This window comes from Telopea speciosissima, chromosome 9 (genome assembly GCF_018873765.1).
Source record: "Telopea speciosissima isolate NSW1024214 ecotype Mountain lineage chromosome 9, Tspe_v1, whole genome shotgun sequence".
NCBI classification, from domain to species: Eukaryota; Viridiplantae; Streptophyta; class Magnoliopsida; order Proteales; family Proteaceae; genus Telopea; species Telopea speciosissima.
In genome coordinates, this window is record NC_057924.1 from 43,532,100 (window position 1) to 43,553,150 (window position 21,051).

The following is a 21,051-nucleotide window of genomic DNA, read 5'->3' on the forward strand; positions in this document are numbered from 1 at the left end:
CAGGCAGTGATTCCTCGATGATATATTCTCTGTTGCAGCGGCTTTCTGGTGAATTCTCTATCAAAGACCTTGGGGATCTCCACTTTTTCTTGGGAGTTGAGGTCAAACGCCATCCTAAGGGCATTTTTGTCACAGTCTTGCTATATTTCAGGTCTGCTATAGCATACTGGAATGGTGGATTGTAAGCCGGTAAAGACCCCAATGGCTACCACTACCAAATTCTCTAATTCAGGGGGTGCTCTACTGTTTGATCCCACCAAGTATCGGTCAGTTATGGGTGCCCTACAGTATGTCACCCTCACTCGTCTAGACGTCTCTTTTGTAGTCAATCGTGCATGTCAGTTCATGCATTCCCCAACGGAGGAACATTGGCAGTTGGCCAAGCGCATTATTCGGTATTTGAAAAGCACCCAATCTGCTGGCCTGCTTCTTGAGCACTCCACATCTCGCTCTCTACAGGTCTTCATTGATGCTGACTGGGCCGGTGATGGCTCTGACCAAAAGTCTACAGGGGGTTTCGCTATTTTTCTTGGACCGAATCTTATCTCTTGAGTGTCTCACAAGCAAAGCACTGTTGCCAGTTCTTCCACCGAACCTGAGTACAAAGCATTGGCCGATGCATCGGCAGAACTTGTTTGGCTGGAATCTCTCCTCACTGAACTTGGCTATCCTTTATTTGACACTCTGATTTTATGGTGTGATAATCCAAGGGCCACGTATCTATCAGCCAACCATGTATTCCATGCCCGCACCAAGCATGTGGAGGTTGATTTCCACTTTGTTCGTGATCGTGTGGCCAACAAACAGTTACAAGTTTAGTTCATCTCCTCACATGATCAACTAGTTGACACCCTAACCAAACCGTTGGCGCATTCCAGATTTGAAACTCTAAGGGACAAGCTGAAGGTTACCCGATTCTCCACTTTGAAGGGGTGTATTGAGAGAAAGACCACTGGAGACGATTTACCTTCCTTTCTCGGTCCATTATCACATGTGATTAACATGTGATATGACTTAGGCTATCTATAGCAACACAACCGGTTTATTATCACATGTGGATTACATGTGATATAACTCAGGCAATTTTAGCAATCCAATATTCTTTGTATCACCCAATATTGGGTTACCATGTTTAAACCTCAGTATGTATCTTGTATATGTATTCCCTTTGGGATTATAAATGAATTAAGGATTACTATTCTCACTAATACAGGTCAAGGGACTAATTTTTTTTTGGTGAAGTTGTCAGCTATTATTGTAGGAGTGAAATACGTTCAAACTTGTAATGTTACGGCTTTATGGATTGAGTCGGACTCGAAAGCGGTGATTCAATGTGTGAAGAAGAAGATGATGCCTGTAATGCTTCTTCAACGTACAATGGACGGGTGTCATTGGTTTTTTGGATTCTATAAGGTGGACTATTTCCCACTATTACAGGGAAGGGAACCAGGTAGCAAACTTGCTTGCCTAAAAAGCTAGCTGCTTCTAATCATTGGATTAATTGGTGGCATATTCCCCCACAACTTATTCATAGAGAATTACTATGAGATACAATGGGTCGCTCTCGATTCAGTTTGTTAATTACTAAGCTTCTAACTCCTTGTTGATGGTCATGCCGAAGGTGAGGTAGTTGGTTGCGGGAGATTTGGTTTTCTATTAATGATGGCCATACCGAAGGTGGAGCTAACGTAGTAGTTCTTTTTGGATATTTTTCTGCCTAGTTTTCTCTAGGCGTTTGTTTTCTCTTTATCCTTTATTTTTCTTTATTTATTTTAATATTGTTCATTTGCTGATCTTTAATCCTAAAAAGAAAAAGAAATAGATTCATGTAATTTCTAGAAAATCAATTTTTTCAAATAAGGATACCTCTAAACAGATCGAATAATATCCTGTCTAAAATTGAAATATCTATATATATGCATACAATTAATTTTTGAATAAATTCAGGAATTCACAGAAATCAAATTATCAAATATGAATTCCCCCAAACGGATACGTACACGAATCAAATATGAATTTTTGAATATCCATTTACATCCTTATCCTTGCCTTGTTTGTGGGAAACATTTTGGATTTGCAGAGCTGTTACCTCCCCTCCCTCCCTCCCTCCCCGCCCGCTATGATGTTCAAAGAAAAATTAACTAATTAACATATGATCGAGGTAAGGACAAAACATGATAACTAGGTCAAAGAATTTTTGGTTTAGTTTCCAGGATTTAAGGTAGTGGTGTCAAACCCTATTCTAAATCAGTGAAAGTGGATAGATGTAGTCCTACTTGAACCAGCAAAACCGAATCAAACCGGCATGAGTTAATTGAAAATGAACCAAACCAAACTATGATAAGCTCGAAGGGATTTTTTTTTAGTTTTTAAATAAAATTGGGAGCTAGGATGCTACTTTTTTAAATTAATTTGAATATAAAAATTGGGAACCAGTTTTCTGCACGGGAGTGTGGCCTACACCAGCACTCCCATGTGTCTATCTCTCTCCTCTTTAAAACAAGGGGCCAGAGATGTCTTTTCACCTGGGGAAGAGAGAGATAGACTCATGGGAGTGCTGGCATAGGCCACACTCCCACACAGAAATCTTTTTCCCATAAAAATTTATATATGTAATAAATAAATATTTATAATAATAAATATATATACAATTAATCAAGATTTATACTATGTAATAAATAACACTACTATTTAGTATTAAATATACTTATTAATAATATTATTATTTAGTATTAAATAACAATAATATTAAAAAGACTAACACTATTTTAATATATTTATATTAAATATATCAACAAGTATATAATATTAATATTATATCTAATATTATATATGCATATATATATATATATACTTTTTTCTAAGTGTCAGCAAATGTGTATTAATGTAAAAATGGAAATGCATGATTTTTGTCTATGCATTCCCAGACTAGAAGAATACAAAGAGAGGGTCCTTAGATACTCCTTCGACAATGCCATCAAAGTATTCGAGAACCCTACAAAAAAAAAAAAAAAAAAATTTTTAGTAACGAACACCACTAATAAAAAAAAATTATTTATTAAATCTGGAAAGAAATAAAAAAATAAAAATTTTTCAGTGGCAATTTTTAAAAACCGTTGGTAATTCTTTGCGATTTAATAATTTACATTTTCTATTTAGATAATAATTAATGAATTAAAATTGTATCCAAATAGTGTCACCATGGCGGTTTTAAAAAATTGCCACTAAAGGTGAAAAACACAGGTAGGCACAAAATCGCTGGTATTCAGTTGTAGTAGGACATACGACGGTGATTTTGCTGTGAAAAAAATCCACCGCTATTTCAATAGCGATGGTTTTTTGACTCTTTAATGGCGGTAATTACCACCGCTAAAGAGAAAAGTTTTTGTTGTGCAAGATTCTCGATCAAATTAACCTGATGAGAAACATATGCCCAATAATTTTATACAAATTAGTCATTAATATTTGATTGAAAATTTATTCAATGGACATATAAATCCAACAATAGCTTCAAGATCATTTATGTTATTACTTCCTTTTGATCATTCCAAAATGTATCTATTCCAATTAACAATCTACATAAAGTAAAAGACTCTTTTTTCTTGTGTAAGCAATATTCAGACGGAATACCAACCTAATATGGAAAAATAAAACAAAATGAATTGAGGAATAATAAACTTTTAAAATTTCGAACCAAGTGTATTGTTGGAAGTTGAGTTGACGTAAAGTGATATGAAAATATGTCAAACCCGCAGCACAGAGAAGGTAAGATTTAGAAAAAGGTTTTCAATGATATCTTTTGTTTTAAAGCAAGGAAAATATCATATTTAATATGTTTTTGAGGTAGTTACACAACTACTCTGGATAATTATTACAAAACTTTTCATTTTTCTTTATTTTAGTTTAATTTCACTTTTATACAAAGGAACTAAATAAAAGAAGTGAAGCTAAAAAAAGAGAGATAAAATTTTTATTTGTGAAATGCAAAAGAGAAAAAAATTAAAAAAGAAAAGGAAGCTTTTTCAAGGGGTTGTTTGGTTGAAAATAAATTGGGAAAGAATTAGTTGAGATTTTACTTCACTATCACCCACTTTTTTTTTTCTTTCTGTAAAGAACTTTCACCAACTTCACTACCAACTAAAGTAACACTCTACTAGGTCATGACAATTTATCAATAGAATCTAACTTTGGACCTTCTTTTTTTTTTTTTTTTTTTTTTGGGGGGGGGGGGGTGTGGGGGAGGTAAGGAAAAGCTTTACTGATGGAAGACATGTGTACAACCAATGGCATCGGATGAACAAAGGTTATCGAGCCAAGGAGTGGAAGTTGGCCAATCTATCATACACATGACAGACAGGGCCTTCCTTGCCAAGGCATCAGCAACAGAGTTCATAGCCCATGGAGCAAAAAGAAAAGATATTGAAACAAAAGAAGAACCTAGTTCTGTAATGTCATCAATGACCACTACTACTTCAAGAGGGGGGACGCAAGTAGGATCGATCTTCGATGTAGTTGATGATCTCCTTATTATCTGATTCGAAAAGGAGATTTATGATTCCTGAATCGTGAGCTTGCTTAAGAGCGGATCTAATGGCTAAGGCTTCCGCTTGAATTGCAGAGGCTATGACAAGGGGAATGGAAAGCCTTTATAAGATGGCCGTTGTGATTTCTAAACACAATATCTAGCCCGCCAGTAGCACCACCTTGAGGAAGAGCAGCATCGTAGTTAGCTAGGCTTGATTGAAAACCATGGGAGGGACCTCCCACCTTTCTTTGTGATAAGTTCCATTAACATTAGAGTTAGCACTAGATTATGGAGGGGTAAAGACCGATTGGTATTCAAGAAATTCTCTTTCAGCTGCTGAAATTACTTCAAGATGCGACCAATCCTTAGTAATAATGAGCCCATGTACCATCAGACCCACTTTGTTGACACTTGACACACTATATTTTGAATTTTTCTCCTCTCAGGTTCCCTACCCGGTCAGGTGCACAGGTTCCTCTCATAGGAGGGCATAAATGACGACCTCACCCCACCCGGACAGTGTGTTTGGGCAGGGGTGAGGTCGTCATTTTTGCCCCTTCTATGAGAGGAACCTACGCACCTGACTAGGCAGGGAACCTGAGATGAGAACGATCCCTATATTTTATGCCTTTATCTTTATTCTAAGTTCTTAGTCAATAAATGAGTTCTCGGCCATGCATGGTTCGTAAATTTGCTTAGTCTTTTAATATCATTTATGTATGTCATTAAGTCTGTGTTATTCACAAATTTTTTCTCATAGATGACTATATTAAAATGGGAGAGGGTTTTTTGAGCAAGCAGCATAGAGGAACGCACCAATGAAGTGTGACAAAATAGTATCATATATAGGAGGGCATTGAGGTTATTTCTTATTTGGACGAGAGAGATAGACATGAAGATGCTAAAGTACCTAGCCAAGAGGCTAGAAAACCTGTTCCCTACTAAAATCTAAATTAGCAGTCTTTGTTTTTTTAGTAAGTACATGAGATGTCTTACATCATATTTTTCATATACCTGAATTTATTAAAAAGAAAGTTTTCTCTCCAAGAGCGTGGCTCCAACACCTACACCCTTGTGTGTCTCTCTCCTCTTCCCCATATGTATGTACAATGTGCACCTGTTGTGGGGTAACACCTTGTAGGTGTCCCCTCTTTTTTTGGGCATTGCTCCCTGTTAGCGACTTAAGGGTTGAACTTGTGACAGTGATTATGATGTCATGTATGTCTGTCTAGGGTGCGGGGGATGCACAATTTAAAATAAAAGGGAATTGCCACCTAGGTTGTGAAGGGCCCAGAATCCTGAAAAGGTAGCCCAAATCCTAGTTAAAAGATAACTCTACGAATGATTCCATTTCATCTGGCTAGAGTATGAGTAAGAGGTCAGGTTACGGAGATGGGAAGGTTTTACCCACCCCACTCTGCCTGGATGAGTCGGTCTTTGTGCTAGATCCTAGGGTTTAAAGATTCTTTCAAAATAAAGTTTCCTATAGCAACATGATACCATCATAATATCATGCATCATAAGAAATAAAAATGCAAACAAGCATAAAATGGTTAAAATGACCAAAATGCCCTTAGAAGGCAGAAATACAGAAAATGAATATAAAGTCACATTTAAACATCACCACTAATCTAAACATGAAAAAAATACATTAAAACCATACATGTGAGGTATTCCAAACACCTGAAGTACAAGCCAGCATAAAATGATGATAATTATTAAAATACCCCTAGAGGGCATAAATGTAGAAAATACACATAAAGTCATATTAAAGCATCACCACTAATCTAAACATGAAAATATATTAACAGTATACATGTGAGGTATTCCAACACTTGGAGTGCAAATCAGCATAAAATGATTATATTTACCAAATGCCCCTAGAGGGCATAAATGTAGAAAATGCATATAAAGTAATATAAAACATCACCACTAATCTAAACATGAATAAAGACATTAACATATAACACAAGTGGTAGGAATCCCTCTGGTGTCCTAAACAAAATTTGGCCACAAAATGACCAAAATGCCCCCATGGGAAAAAATGGTAAAAAGTGTCAAAACAGACACTCAAGGATGTTGCTGACATCAACAATGATATTAATCAACTTAATATGACAAGACATACCTACTGGAATGATGTATCAAACCATAATCAATAAGGTATAATTGATATTTTATGTGTAGTTATGATGTAAGATGGATATATATATATATATGCATGGAAACCTTATAAAACACAATAACAAATATTACTATGTACAATAAAGAGGCTAGTTTAATGGCCTACATTATGCCCAATTTAAAATGAAGTAAGGAGGTGAAAATACCTGGATACGACCTTCAACAAGGATCGGAAAGGGAAGAACCTTCGCACTAGAGTTTCCACAAAGTTTCAGCTCTATCAAGCGAAATTCTTTGATAAAATCCAGGAAGAACCCCAACTTACCCAATGAACATTTGTTGACAAAATCCGGGCAGAACCTCGGCATATCGGAAAAATTTTATTGAAATTCTAGCAGAGCTTCAGCTTATCGGAGGCACTTTTTCGACGGAAATCGGGCAGAACCCCGACTCAGGTGGAGGGGAAAGGACTCTCTCTCTCTCTCTCTCTCTCTCTCTCTCTCTTATGACTATACTTCTAAAAAGGGTAGGGTAAGGTTTAGAAGTGAATCGTGGACGCATTTCTAAACCAAATTCGGGAAATTCCCACTTTTACGGATTCGAGACATCGAGGGATTATCTGCATAAAGTGGGGGGAGTCGGGGTGTCAAGATAACACTGGAATAGAGGTGACAAAGCTCAGAAAATGGTTACAAAGGCAAGAAATCCATATTGTTTTTCAAAGGACGGAGGTCCTATTTATAGGCAAAAGAAGAGATTACATGGAGGGTATTGAAATACCCTCCACAGCTCAACTTGGGATCCATGGATCCTTGGAAATTCCATGGATCCGTGGAACCTCCATGCCATCTATGGATCACTTTAAGTGGTCCACGGATCCCTGTATGGGCCTTAGGTGAGCTTCGGTCCCATTTTGGAGAGGTTGAACTTTTATGTGTAATATACCGTCATAATCGTCTTTCCAAGCATTATCCAATGATGCAAGAGTTGGTCCAAGTTTTGGTAAAAAATATTTTGAATTTGAGCAAAACAACTAACCCTAATTTGGTGTCGGGGATATTCCCAGCAGTCTTTTAACATTGATTTTGTACCCTTGGCTGGCATCAAGTATTTTGTACTTTAAAAACATTTGTCCAAACCTTATCGGGGTCATGGTGGGGTAGGTTAGGAGGTCAAGTCCTTCTTGAGAGAGATACTATGTCAATCCATGTTTGATTGCCATTATTGTCCGGGGGTGACAATATTCAGGGTCTACACCATAAAATGACTTCCCTATCCCCATAAATTGAACAAAAAGACAGATATTGATTGGGTCTCTTGCTGGCATAGAAACCATGCTCCCATATAGAGAACACTTCCTCATTTATATATTAATTATGTCTTGATGGGAAAATAATTAATTATATCTAGCTGTGAAAATCAACCTCAATCCTTTTTTTTATGAAAAGAAAATTAAAATAACTAAAAGAAAATAGAAATATGTACATTATCTCCATTGTACACAAAATTTTTCCTTTCATGTAAAACAAACTAGGCTACCCTAGTGGCCATAGAAATAACAAAAAGGCCATTGGGAACAAATAAAGAAACGCCATCTAACAATTCATTGATCCTCAAAAGAGGAGAGATTAGAGGCCACGACCATGTTGTCTGAGTTGGTATAGGAAGAAAGCTTGGAATTGCCTTGTCGATACACCAAACTTCTTTCACCCTGAGACCCAACTTTGAGGCATGTTCGAGACTTCTTACTATTGTAGACACCTCCGGCTCCAAAAAAGATTAGTGGTTAAAGTTCCTGCAGCCACCAAGATGAGTTTCCCTTCAAACAAAATGCAAAATGTCCAATCAGAAGAGTATAAACTTCAGTTAAATATTCCTACGCAAATCAAAATAGGAAAATTTAAAATGGAAATAAAACAAGGTTAGCATGAGTAGTTGCACCCATATTAGGTAAATTAGATACATCACAAGGGGGAAATTGGGTGGTGGAATGAATGTTTAAATTACTAAGCCAACGTTCAATATTCTGTGAAGTCCTCAAAGGATTGGGCTTAACTAGCCCATTAACAGCCTTGTTTCTAGTGTCCCAGATAAAATAACAGGTGATTATAAAACAGAGAAGAACCATTTAAAAGAGAGTTTGTCAAGATGACTATAGAAGAGAGTGTGAGTTCACAAATGTTCCATTGATAGATGGGAGAGAAGCTTTGTTCTCAAATCCAAAGGACCAGCAGCCCAAACCAAAATGCTTAAACCAATTATAGGAGAGGAAAATGTTCTAGATGGATTCCACACAAGAGCCACAAAATATACAATAGGGCTCAACTAGGATCCATTTCGATAGAGTCATCTAATCGGAAGTCCTATATGTAAAACACGCCAAAAAAATATTTTAAATTTAGGATGGAAAGAGAGCTTCCAAAGAAAACGCTAACAGATAGTATTCCTAGTGTTTAAAGAAATTACATTGTTTGTCAAGAAATTAGCAACTAAATGAGTAGTAAATCTGCCATCCTTGGCAAGAGTGCACCACCTTCTGTCATCAACATCGGATAAAGAGATGTTAGGTATTTTATATAAAAAAATAATAGGGATGTAAGTAGAAAGTAAATTAACATTCCACTGGTTAAAATTATCCAACCGAGTAACTAAATCCTTACATTGGCACACATTTAGAGGAGGGGATTAAGGATCCCTTGATTGATGGAATCCAAGGATCTGACCAAAAATAGGTATTATTCCCATTACCAACTTTTCTCAATACAATCCTTTTCACGGTTATGAGATTATTGGTGATACTATTCTAGGTTCATGAGCCTCGTTTAGACATCACCTTTGGGTCAAAAATAGATGTATTATGAAAAATATCTGGCCTTTCATACTTTTGCCCATAAGGCCTATGTGTCCGAAATTAATCTCCAACTCAGCTTTAATAAGAGAGTTGAGTCATGGGTTGCAACCTTCAAAGGCCCAAACCATCATTGGAAGATGGTAAACATATCTTATCCCAAGCAATATATGAGGCCATTCTTGAGTTCCTTGTGCTGCCATTCCAAAAATTAAGACAAATAGAGTCAAGGATTCGGCAGATTTTGAGAGGGAAGGCAAAGCAAGACATCAAGTAAGTGGGGAATGAAGCTAGGATAGATTTGATTAAAACACGCCAACCTACAAAGAAAAGAAAATTTGTTTTCCATGAAGAAAGTCGGTTAGTCACTCTACAAACCACAAACCAAATATCCTTATATTTTGAACTCGAGTGAAAGAAATTGGTACCTAAGTAGAGCGAAACTTTTGACATCTCTTTTATTCCTATGACAGAGCATAGGTTTCTCCTATCAGGCACAGAGATATTCTTACTAAACCAAAGCCCACTTTTCCTAGATTAATCTCTATGGCCTTGAAGTGTGGGTCAAAACCCCAACAGCTTTAATTGTGTTTTAGCCCTTACAGGAGCAATGGAGTCACGGACAGACTCATAAAATTTGTTCCATCTTGGTTGCGTCTGTGTTGTTTCTTGTTTTTTAAGTGTTTTCCCTGTGTGGGGCCCACGTCCCCGCATCTCGAAACTCGGGGCTATGCCTCCGAACATGGTGGACCCCACTCTTGACCTTTGAATGTTGGTTGTGTTAGGTCGTGGGGTCCACAAGCCCAATAAGAGGTTTAAAATATGTTTGCTTATTAGACTCAAACCAAACAGGCCCTAAGTGGGCTACTTGCTTTAAGACCTTTGCTCAGCCTTCTATTGGCTCATTCACTCCTCCCACCAACCAAAAACGTGGAAGGCTTGGGGAGCTTTGAAGGAGAAGAAGAAAGTGATTGGTGGAGGGCTTGGTGGTGGACTTCACCCATTGGCTCACTTGGCTTGGTGAGTACCCCCTCCCTCCTTCTCTCTCTTTCCTGTTTCAAATGAGGGAATCCCCTCTTAGATCGGTCCCAACCTAGGGTTCCCTATGGAACCCAAGGCTAAACCTTATGAGTCTCACAAATGGAGTTCTACCCTCCACTAATGCCATAAAAAAACCCCCTTGCAACCGGAGTTGCTGATTCTATAGTACGAAGACCTTGACCTAGAAATGGGGAAACCCTAGAAATGGTTCCAAATCCTTAGGTCCTCTAAGGCCCATGAATGGACTAGGTGCTAATGACCCTAGGGAGGCTTAGGACTCCCCTCTTTAACCCTAAGGGCCTTGTGACCTCAAGGCTCCAAGTTGAGAATGAAAATCCTTCAAAATGTCGGGCAAGACCTCGACAGATGCACAAACGGATCCAGTGTTTTGGTTCTGTCTGTGAATCCGTCCAGTACAACTTGGTAACTGGCTCGAGCAGAGCCAGGGATGGGTCGCGTAGTGGTTCAGTCCATGGTTCCATACCATTCGGGTGTGCCTCAGGGTATCAGACGGATGCACGAACGGACTCACCCAATGGTTCTATCCGTGAATCTATCCTTCCTGTTTTCACCATATGCCTGGACGGAGCCAGGAACGGACTCACCTTATTGATTCCACCCCTATGTCCATCCGTGCTATCTTGTGTGAAACCCAACTTTAACACCTGGGACTTATCAGGGGGCCCACCTACACTCTTCTAACACTATTCTCACACATCCCTAGGTTACTTAACCCGAATAGGAGAGCGTGTACCGAGGCAAACCATACTAAACACCTCAAGCAACGATTGAACAACGGGTGAGTGGGTCTTGGGTCTTGTTGGCTTTGTATACATCCTAGCTTATTTATACATGTATCATGCTATACATCTTCATATTACATGTTGCATAGTTGCATACTTTTATTAATGTGAAATGTGATTGATGTGTTGTTGAATTTGCTTATATTGTATCGGGTTAGGGTGCTGGGATACCGGTGCCAGAACCCCATGAATGTGTATTCTCTTTAAATGTTTGGCATATTGATCTGTATGCGCCATGCCATGCTGGTACCCGAGTGCTAGATGGTATGGGCCGTTGATGCACCCAGATTACCTCTCGGGACAATAGGACTTGCATATAGTATAACTGTGGTTAGGACCTTTGTGCCCTTATGCTACGACCCTTACCAACAGGGGTTTAGGTGTTAGGTACTTGGAGTCTGCCATTGGGTGGTATTGAGGCTTCAACCGGTGTAGGCTCCTAAGTGATAATAGAGGTCTCATCGTGGCGATAAGTTAAGTGACCCACGGTGTTACCCGAGTTATCACAATAGCGTATACCATTGACTTAGTTTGATTGTTAGGTGTAAAATGAATTAACATTTGATACATTATGGACTATTTACGAACTGTGTATGTGCATTCCCCATCCCCTCACTAGCTCTGTTGGAGCTAACCCCCTGTGTACACCTCTTTTTAGATTTTGATGCAAATGCTGGTTATCTTACTGGACTTGATGCCCAACCTTCTGAGTACGATGATATTGGCACCAAGGAGCCTGAGGCTGTGTTTGAGGAACATGGCGAGGGTTGTCCTTGCGATGATTGCTCTTATGGACCGTACTGATACTTGGGATTGATCCCTCTTTTGCTTATTTTGGGCCTTGGGCCATGTATAAACATTCATTGTTATACGTATTTTTGAGTAGTTACGTCATGGTCAATCAATAAATAGTGCTAAACATTATTTGTACCACTTAGCCAGCTGAACATATTGTAACTGCTATTTAAACACTTTTGCTTGTAATTAATCTATTTTGGAATGGAATTTCCCTGTATCTTCGCATTTGTAATTGCTATGCTTACATTGATTATTGACTGTGGATTGGGACACTATGTTAGTGATCCTGGTAGTGAAAAGAGATGGCGGGTGTCATCCTAGTCACCCCTTGACTGTACTTTATTCCTACTCGCAAATGGGGGTGTGGCAATATGTTATTACTTGTATGTTCCCCATCCCCTCACTGGGCTTAATGGAGCTTACCCCCCTTTTGTGCGCACTTTTAATTATGTTTGCAGATGACGGCTACTTGGCGAACCTTGAGGTTCATTCTACAAATTATGATTCTATTGGTGTGGAGGACTCGAAGCCAGTAACTGAGGATCACGACGACGCTTGTCCATATGATGACTATGCCTTCGGGGCACCATGATGCAAGGATTTTCCTCTTTTGAGAGAAGGAGACCGAACAATGGGAATGGGTGATCTTGATGCCACTTCTTCATCACGAAGGTCAGCAATAGGGGTGTCGCCCTCTGAATCATAAATAAGGTTCAGGGTTTCCAGTAACTCTCCCATGGTGTTTTTCTTCAGATGACGCACAGACCTCCTCATAGAGGCCGATGGCTGCACTGTGTGGGAGGTTGCCTCACTGGTCCTCGCTTCTTGAAGTGAGACCTTCCTAAAAGGTTTATGGGTAAAGGAATTCCTTCACTTGTGGAACCCCCTAAGGGTCAGGCTAACAAAGGCAGAAGGAGGCCCTTTTCTCTTTAAGGGTACTTGGGCGTTGGTCTATGGAGAAGCTGTAGACGAAGAAGGCCGAACTTCTGAAAAAGGGAAAAAAGTTAGACAAGAGCAAGCTGAATAAAAGTAAAAGAATAGAGTAATGGTGATACCATGTTTAGCAGGGTTAACGGTCTGGACAATATGCTTCATACGAATTATGTCGTAATCACTAGCATACTCACTAGAAAATTCAACCCCACCGGACCACATCCAGTGGTGGGGATTGACAAGTTCCACGACACCGAAACTCGCATCAGGTAGCAGTGGTTTCTTGTCCATGAATTGTTGAAAGGAGTGATCAAAACCACTCATGTCTACATAGGCCCATTTGGCAACCTTGTGAGCATTGGCAGGCCAGGCTATGAATTCATCACATTTTTCACGATGAATACTCTCTATAGCCAGGGTGTGTCGCCTTTGCATAATAGTTCAATCTGGGAGATATTTGACACCGAAAGCTTCTTCATACCTTAGGGTATTATTGTAAAGCAACTTACTTGAAGTCATCAACTTTTTCCCTTTGTCATCCTTCATCTGCACGCGGGGAAAGGAGTTCTCATTAGTGGGAAGGCAAGAATTGGTAGTAAGGAAGGGATAGTAAGTTGACCACTAGGCAGTGAACTCTGTAGAGACCGAAGGTTCTGGCATAATGACTTGAGGTTGAAACCGGAAGAGAGCATATTCATTTATGGATGCAGTCCACTCGATTTAGCCTTGCTATTTGAAAATAGACCAGCCTAACTCGCCCTCAGTCATGGAGATGTAGCAGGGAAGGGGAACAGCTTGGCACAGACCGAATTGGAGAGCACAGCATTGGGGGTTGTATACTTCAACCCCACATAGGTTGTTTCCCAAGGGCTCGAGGGTGACGCCAAAATGAAGGTCCCTGTAAAATAGGAATCTTTGTCAGAGCTCAGAGCCGGGGTCTTTTATGGCTAGAAAAAGCCAAGGTAGGAGGTCTTCATGAGTATGGAAAGGCAGAAATGGGAGCGGGGGTCGATCACTTTTGAGCTGAAAGAAGAAATCGTGGTATTCCTCTAAGGAAGGCTGCTCATCCTCTAGGAGTTCGGAGGCAAAATGGTAGCCAATCACTTGGTGCCTATACAAGGGTGAAGGAGTGTACAAGGTAGGGAAGTAAGCCCACAACCAAAGCTAGAGAAGCAAGAATGGCCCTTCGCCAGACTCGAAGTTGGAAGTAACTATGTCATGGCAACCACGATAAAGTGTAGCCCTAGTAAGGGATTCCAAATCTAGGGGACGGCCTTGGACTAGAGCATTTGCCAAATGAAGGTAGGTCTTGGCTACCTTGTTGGACTTGATGCAAACCAGGTAGCGGCAAATCTAGAAAAGAAAGAAGGTCGTGAGTTTAGCATCAAGAACAAGGCCTATTGTTCGTTGGTTGGCAGACAAATATAGGTTGTAACTGGATCTTTTCCTTAGGTCAAGGTTATGGTGCGTTTTGGCCCCAAGACTATTAGGAGTCCAAGTGGACACACCGTAAAACTCTTCGCCTACGAACTTCAGGCCGGTTAGGGTCGCTACGTCAAGAATGTTAGGGCTCATTGGCCCTCAAGGGAATTGAAAGGAGTTGGTGGAATGAGACCAAAAGCGGAGAGCAACCTGAAGAAGGAGATGGTCTGGAGGCATTGCAACGCTGGAGATTTTGACTGCCTCACAAATTCCTAGTGTAGTCAGTATATCCTTCTTTTCTCTTACCATTCGGTCTACCTAGACTTCCCAATTTGGAAGATAAGCTGCCCACAGGCGGCTAAAGGGTTTGGGTTTGAAGCTAAAGGATTTAGAAGAGCAAAGGAGAATTACTTCCTCCGAATGCTTTGGAAAGTTGGGAATAACAACAGAAGGAGAAGGATGAGCAGGGCCAAGCATAAACAAAAGTGGTTTAGGGTTAGGGATGAGTACCTCAAAGCGAGACAAAGAAGGGAGCTGGGCAGGCTTCTCCCTCATAGTCTTCTCCAAATCTCTTTCTTTCTCAGAGACAGTAGGAAAAGGGGGAAGATTGTCCATGGTGTTGGCTGAAGCGTAGAGAGCTTGGAAGGAGAAGAAAGGGAGAGTGAACAGTGAGGAAAACAATGGAGCCTTGAGGTCATTGTGGGTTTTAAAGGATAGAAAACCCCAAAAGTTAGATTGGATGGCTATCAATCGATTTTGAATTTTAAATTCAAAAAAAGGAGAAGGAAATCGTTTTGAGTGAAGGACTTCAATAAGGGAGAAGCTCAAACTCTTGGATTTTCAGCCAAGGTGGCTCAAGGATAGGAAGTCACGGACCCCAAAGGATACCCGCTGAAGTAGTTTTGGGTTTTTGAAATTCAAAAGGCAAAGTGTGTGACGTGGCATGATGAGCACATTTATGTGTGAAATCTTAGGGCATAAAGCATACATTTTACCACATTAGACAGAGTTACTCGATGCTTTCTTGTGCTTTTCAAGGTTTAGGTGAATTATTGTGAAAATGGATGAGATGATGCTAAGGAGATGTTTATAAATTTTCTAGAGGTGATAATAGTATGGATGCATAGCCCATCGAGTCAGCTTCGCAACGGTTCAAACGGCACTTGATTCCGAGTTGAAACGAAGAAGTTATGGCCGTTTTTGTAACGACGCGCGAAAATGGTCTGCAGGGGTTTATTTATAATTATTGACAGTCGGACGGAGACAAAGTGAAGCGGAAGTTCGGATTCCAGGAGCCTTAACGCAATTATCAGAAATTACTTTACTGTACCCGAAAGATTCTATTTGGAAGGCTCTGGACAGTCCAACTTCAACTTGAGATATCTTGGGCTCTTCAACTCCGAATTGGATGAAATTTGGGTCTATTTTGGGTGATTTTTTGCAAGGAACACAATGGTGAGGCCTATAAAAGCACCCCATGCTCCACGTCTTCTGACCTAGAATGGGTATTTTATTTATTCTTGAAGGAATCCTAGTCATCACCCTTACTCTCTCTCTCCTCCAACTTCTCAAGGGCACTTTTGGAATTCTACTTGGGATAGATTTATATTTTCTCATCTATGGAAGGTTGAAAAATCAAAGATGCTTTGATTTTATTGCTTAGAGAAGATATCTACTGAAAAGGAAGACTTGTTGGAATTTGAAGTTTACTTTCTAGAAATGAAGGCCTATGTAAAACAATCTCTCTTCTTCTTTCTATTTTTTTCTTTTTTTTCTCTTAGGATTCAAGGCATTGTAAAAGAGGAAAGAGAAGAGAATATTCTCTTTTCTTAGGGAATATTTCTCCTACACTTCCATTTTCTCTCTTCTCCTCTCTTCCACCTATAAATACCCCCTACCTCTCTTGTAAAAATTGCTCATTCACTTAGTGAAATTTCTTCTCTTCTTCTCCTTCTAATTTGTGATTTTTGGCTTTTCTAAGTTCTAGTTTGCTTTTATGATTTTTAGTTAATGGTCATAATAGGTTTAGTTTATGCTTTAATTTCAATTTAAGTCTTCAATTGGATTGTAATTTCTTAATTCTAGTTTAGGTTTTAAGCCTTCTAGTCTAAGTTCTTAAGTTGATGACAAGACTTGAAGATTTAGAAGAGGAGGCCATGATAAGTTTATGCAAGTATTCAAGCTTTTCAATTACATTCATGCAAGCACATCCAGGTTTTACTATCTAAACTCTCAATCTCATTCTCCATCTCCTCTATCTTCTTATTCTTCCCCGTCTATTTCTTTTATTTTAATTTTATATGGTTGTGGTTTATTGATGCATTTTTATTCCCTTATTTCTTTTTATGTGGTTAGTATGTGTGGCTGCATTTTTATTCCTTTCAATTCGCTTTAGTTTGATAGGTTAGATGCTCTTGTGTTAGGACGCCGATTTAATCCCTTAATTTTGTTAGATGCTTATGAGTTAGGATGCATTGATTTTTGTTAGTTTAATTAGTTTAATTTAACACTTTAATTTGGTTCACTTTGCATTACTTTTAAGTTAGTTAAATAGAGTGATGTATATCTCCTCGTGTTCGACCCGTAGCTACGATTGACCTGTACGCCTGCGGTTTTATTTTAACTCAAACATGGCACCTGGTTTTTTGGTCTTGGCTGCTGAAAGATTTAGAGAATAAATGCCACGTTAAAAGTAGGGGTGCGTTTGACAGTCCAATGGGTTAATACCAAGGATGTCATCATAGCACAACCTCTTGGGACTCAAGCCACGTGGCATCATCCAAAGAGGTTGTGAGGGGCATTGTTGGTTCCTATTTCTCAGCCGAGGGTAGGCCAAGAAAGGTGGCCACATGGAAGAAGCACAGGAAGAACCTAGACGGAATATGAGCCCACTAAAAGGGAGGGTTAGCTAGGGCCCACCATACTCAGGGTAGTTCGTGAAAGAGAAACATACGTCGGGATGAGGTGCTCCATCGAGGGGTCATGCTGGAACACGTGGCGACAAGAGAAGTGGGTCATGGAGTTATGGGAAGAGATGGCGGTTATTGTAACTGCCATATAGGAGTCCATTGTAGGCTCCACTATAAGAAGAGAAGTCTTTCTCACAGGGGACACTCAACATTACACACAACACAACAGTTTATTTATTCTGTGCATTTTTCAATTATTTTCCTTATTTTAATATGTACTTTGCTCTTATCAGATTGCTCATTGTACGGAGTTGTAAGTACCGTGGTCCTCGGGACGAAGGTTCCTCAGCCTTATGGCGACAAGGATTGGGTTCGATGAATAACGGTGTATCGTTCTGATATATCAACATGAGGATTAGGATCATGCTTTATAAAGAAATGGAGTCTCCACCTAGGGTTAGGGCCTAGGACCCAATGGGTGTAGCCCCATCCCGGGTTAGCGAAAAGGGCTACGTGATTCCATATGGTCTGATCAGAGATTCAGGGTAAGTAGTCAGGTTAAGAGGGTGGGAAGGTGTTAGGCACCCACCTCGCCCGGATAAACCGATCTTTCTACTAGATGCTGGTTTTCGAATATTCTCCCTTAATAATACATCCTATACTAACATGTAAGGCTAAGTTATGATGCACTAATCATGACAAAGAAAGAAAAATCATTTACTATGTACACTAAAACGATTTACTTTAATTGTCTACATTATGTTAAAAATAATGAGAGGGAAAGAAACAGATACCTGTCTAGAAATGCAAGAAATAAATGAAAGCGCACTGAGGGCAAAATATCTGATGTCCCACGGCTCAGGTGGTGACGGACGATCGACTTGTCTCTCTCTTGTCGGACAGAATGAGGCTATACGAGATGAATTTTGTCACTCAGACTTCGGGCAGAGTAACGACTATATAAGAGATTCTCGTTATCTGTATACAGACAGAATACGACTGTAAAGGGGGTTTTTCGTTATCCGTACACTGACGGGATAACAATACCCAAGAGCAGAATCGCTCTATGCTTGGATGGGTAACCGAAGGATCTACCCACGTCGAAGAACTCCACCCACTCACATACTCACGAGGAAAAGATGGAGGAAAAGAGGGCGAAAAAGGGGCAAAACAAGCCCTGGAGGGTCTCCTTACCCGAGAAAAGCTTGTCTTTTGGGCTAGGGGGACTCTCCTATTTATAGGGAGAGGTCCCCTCTCTCTCCTGGCTAGATAAGTCCTCCACGGCGCAGTGGAGATGTCCACGGCGCCGTGGGGGACTTTTCCACGGCGCCGTGGGTGACGTCAACAAGCTGATGTCACACCCCCTCGTGGCGCCGTGAAAATCCGATACACATCCCCACGGTGCCGTGGGAAGGAGTCCACGGCGCCGTGGGGGCGCAGTGCCATTTTTCTTTATTTTTTGGGTTTTTGGCTCCCTTCTGACTCTTCAAAAAATTTTCTGTCGGGGGGCTCCGCCCCCCTATACCCCCCGCAAGGGGGTTGCCTGCCCCCCTAGACCTCCATGGCCCGCTAATCGGCTACCAGGACCGTCGTGGTGGGGGAGGGTGAGCAGTACCTCTTTCAGCATTTGGTAAAAGGGTCTTTTAAGTAATTTTAGGGATGTTAGGGTGATTTGGTTTAGATGTACGGACAAGAGTCCTTCTTGAGAGAGATACCGATGTCTGTCCGTGTCCTGTTGTCATCATCGCCGGGGGATGACAAAATTCAGTGTCTACAGGAGTCAAGAGTTCCACTGTCTCTCAACAATGGTATGATTTGATTTTTATTTCTTTTTGAGCAATTATTTATGTTTAGTCATTTCCATTGTCTTCTTCTGCATTTACTTTCATTTTTAGTGCTTGGTTGTTGTTACTGTCCCAATTGTGTTACATCCTTTAATCTAACCCAAAGGTCCTTAGAGTTACTCAGGCACGAGGGAAATCTAATCTCTTGATTAGAAGTCAGATAAAGCTTACAGCCTCGTTTGAACCTGCGTCAAAGGTTCTGGCACGCCCGCATCTACACATTATCTGTGTCATCTTATGAGGGTGTTGGATTTTTCCACCAACACTATCTGAATTCACATTTGATTGGAATGTGGAGAGAGAAGAGGGTTGCGACCGAAGTTTGGAGTTGGAAGGAAGAAGAGTCGTTAAAAGAAGATAGTTACAACTGAGGATTTTCTAAATCCCGATTTATTAGGCGGGATTGGGATGGATTTGGGTCCTTTGTAGTGCGACACAGTGTGGAGCACACCATCTGACGGCCCTGTATGTTTGGACACATAGCCCAACACACAGGTAGGGTGTTGGACTACGTGCCCGAGCACACAAGGCCGTTGGATATGCGCTACATATTGTATCACGCTATAGAGGAGCCCAACTCGGTTGGGATCCGATTACAATATTTGATGTTCTATTCTTCTTCCCTGTCCCTTTATTATTGCACCAATTGGATCTTTCCAGCCCATGTGTCAGTTGGAGAGCCCTCGCCGGGCAATCCCCAGGATAGGAGAGCATTCAAATCCTTAATAGGGTCAACGTGAAAACAACAGTACATTGGGGATAAGTGGGAAAATATAAATAAAACTTTTAACTATTAATGAATTTTAGAATTTTAAAATGGGAGTATGAAAGAATTTCACTTCTTTAAAACCTTTCCTCTTAAGTATGAAAGAATTTCACTTCTTTAAATGCCTTTCCTCATAAGTTCAACCCATTAAATTTTTTTTGGGAAGAGTTTTATGTACATGACCGTGCATCTGCACTAGTGCTGAGCTAATGGAAACACATAATAAAGCATCAATAAGGGTGGGGAATTTTGCCTTTAATGGGGGCAAGACTGTTATTTTGCACCATTATGAGTCTGCACACAAGACCAACGTTCTTCCTTTTTTTCTTTTTTTATATTTTATAGGGTCAACATTCTCTGCGGAGGAGTGTGGTCTTGCATGTGCAAGGGCCAATGACAGCGCGAGTTGGCACATTGGATGACAGGATTTTCGCTTTTAGGGGTGGACAATCATTTTAATCCCTCTGTGCATGGGCGTGGGTGGTACAAAATTCCTCACAAAGAATTTATCTTTATATATAATATGGGAAAAAGAACTCTAATTGATTGCATATGTGGGCACATTTTCCATGTAGGCAACAAGAAAACTGCCTGCGTGGAAAATACATCACCTACGCAACCAAGTAGAGAAGAACCGAAAAAATGGGCAAAAATAATGAGGGGAAAAAAGTGGTCTTTTCATTTACTTTTCTACTCCAAACCGCGTTTGAGAGGCTTTGTCCACTCTTGCCAGAGATTCAAAGTTTCAACCAAAGACCAGCCTCGCACTACTACCCCACCCCACAACCCAGTTTCTTTCTACTCTGCAAATTCTTACTCTTTCCTTTCATTTTAGTTCTTTTAGCATAAATATACAACTTGCGTTTCTTCGACTGCTGCATTCCCTTTCTCATTTTCATTCGCAACCCCCGCTCCTCCCACGTTTCTCGGTCTTTCACTTGTTTTCTGTGGGGTAAAATTAAATCGTCTGAACTTCAATTAAAGCTTTCGTTTCTGGTTTCTATCTTTCATCCCTGTTCTTTAGTATATTTTCCCATT

At 40.2% G+C, this 21,051-nt stretch overlaps 1 protein-coding gene across 1 annotated transcript; it reads left to right on the plus strand.

The window, feature by feature from the left end:
• Positions 1-201: 201 nt before the first annotated feature.
• LOC122638938 (uncharacterized mitochondrial protein AtMg00810-like) lies at positions 202-12,731 on the plus strand. The gene is made up of 3 exons (XM_043831789.1): positions 202-484; positions 12,000-12,107; positions 12,598-12,731. The coding sequence occupies exons 1-3, from the start codon at positions 202-204 to the stop codon at positions 12,729-12,731; spliced, it is 525 nt and encodes a 174-aa protein (XP_043687724.1).
• Positions 12,732-21,051: the final 8,320 nt, after the last annotated feature.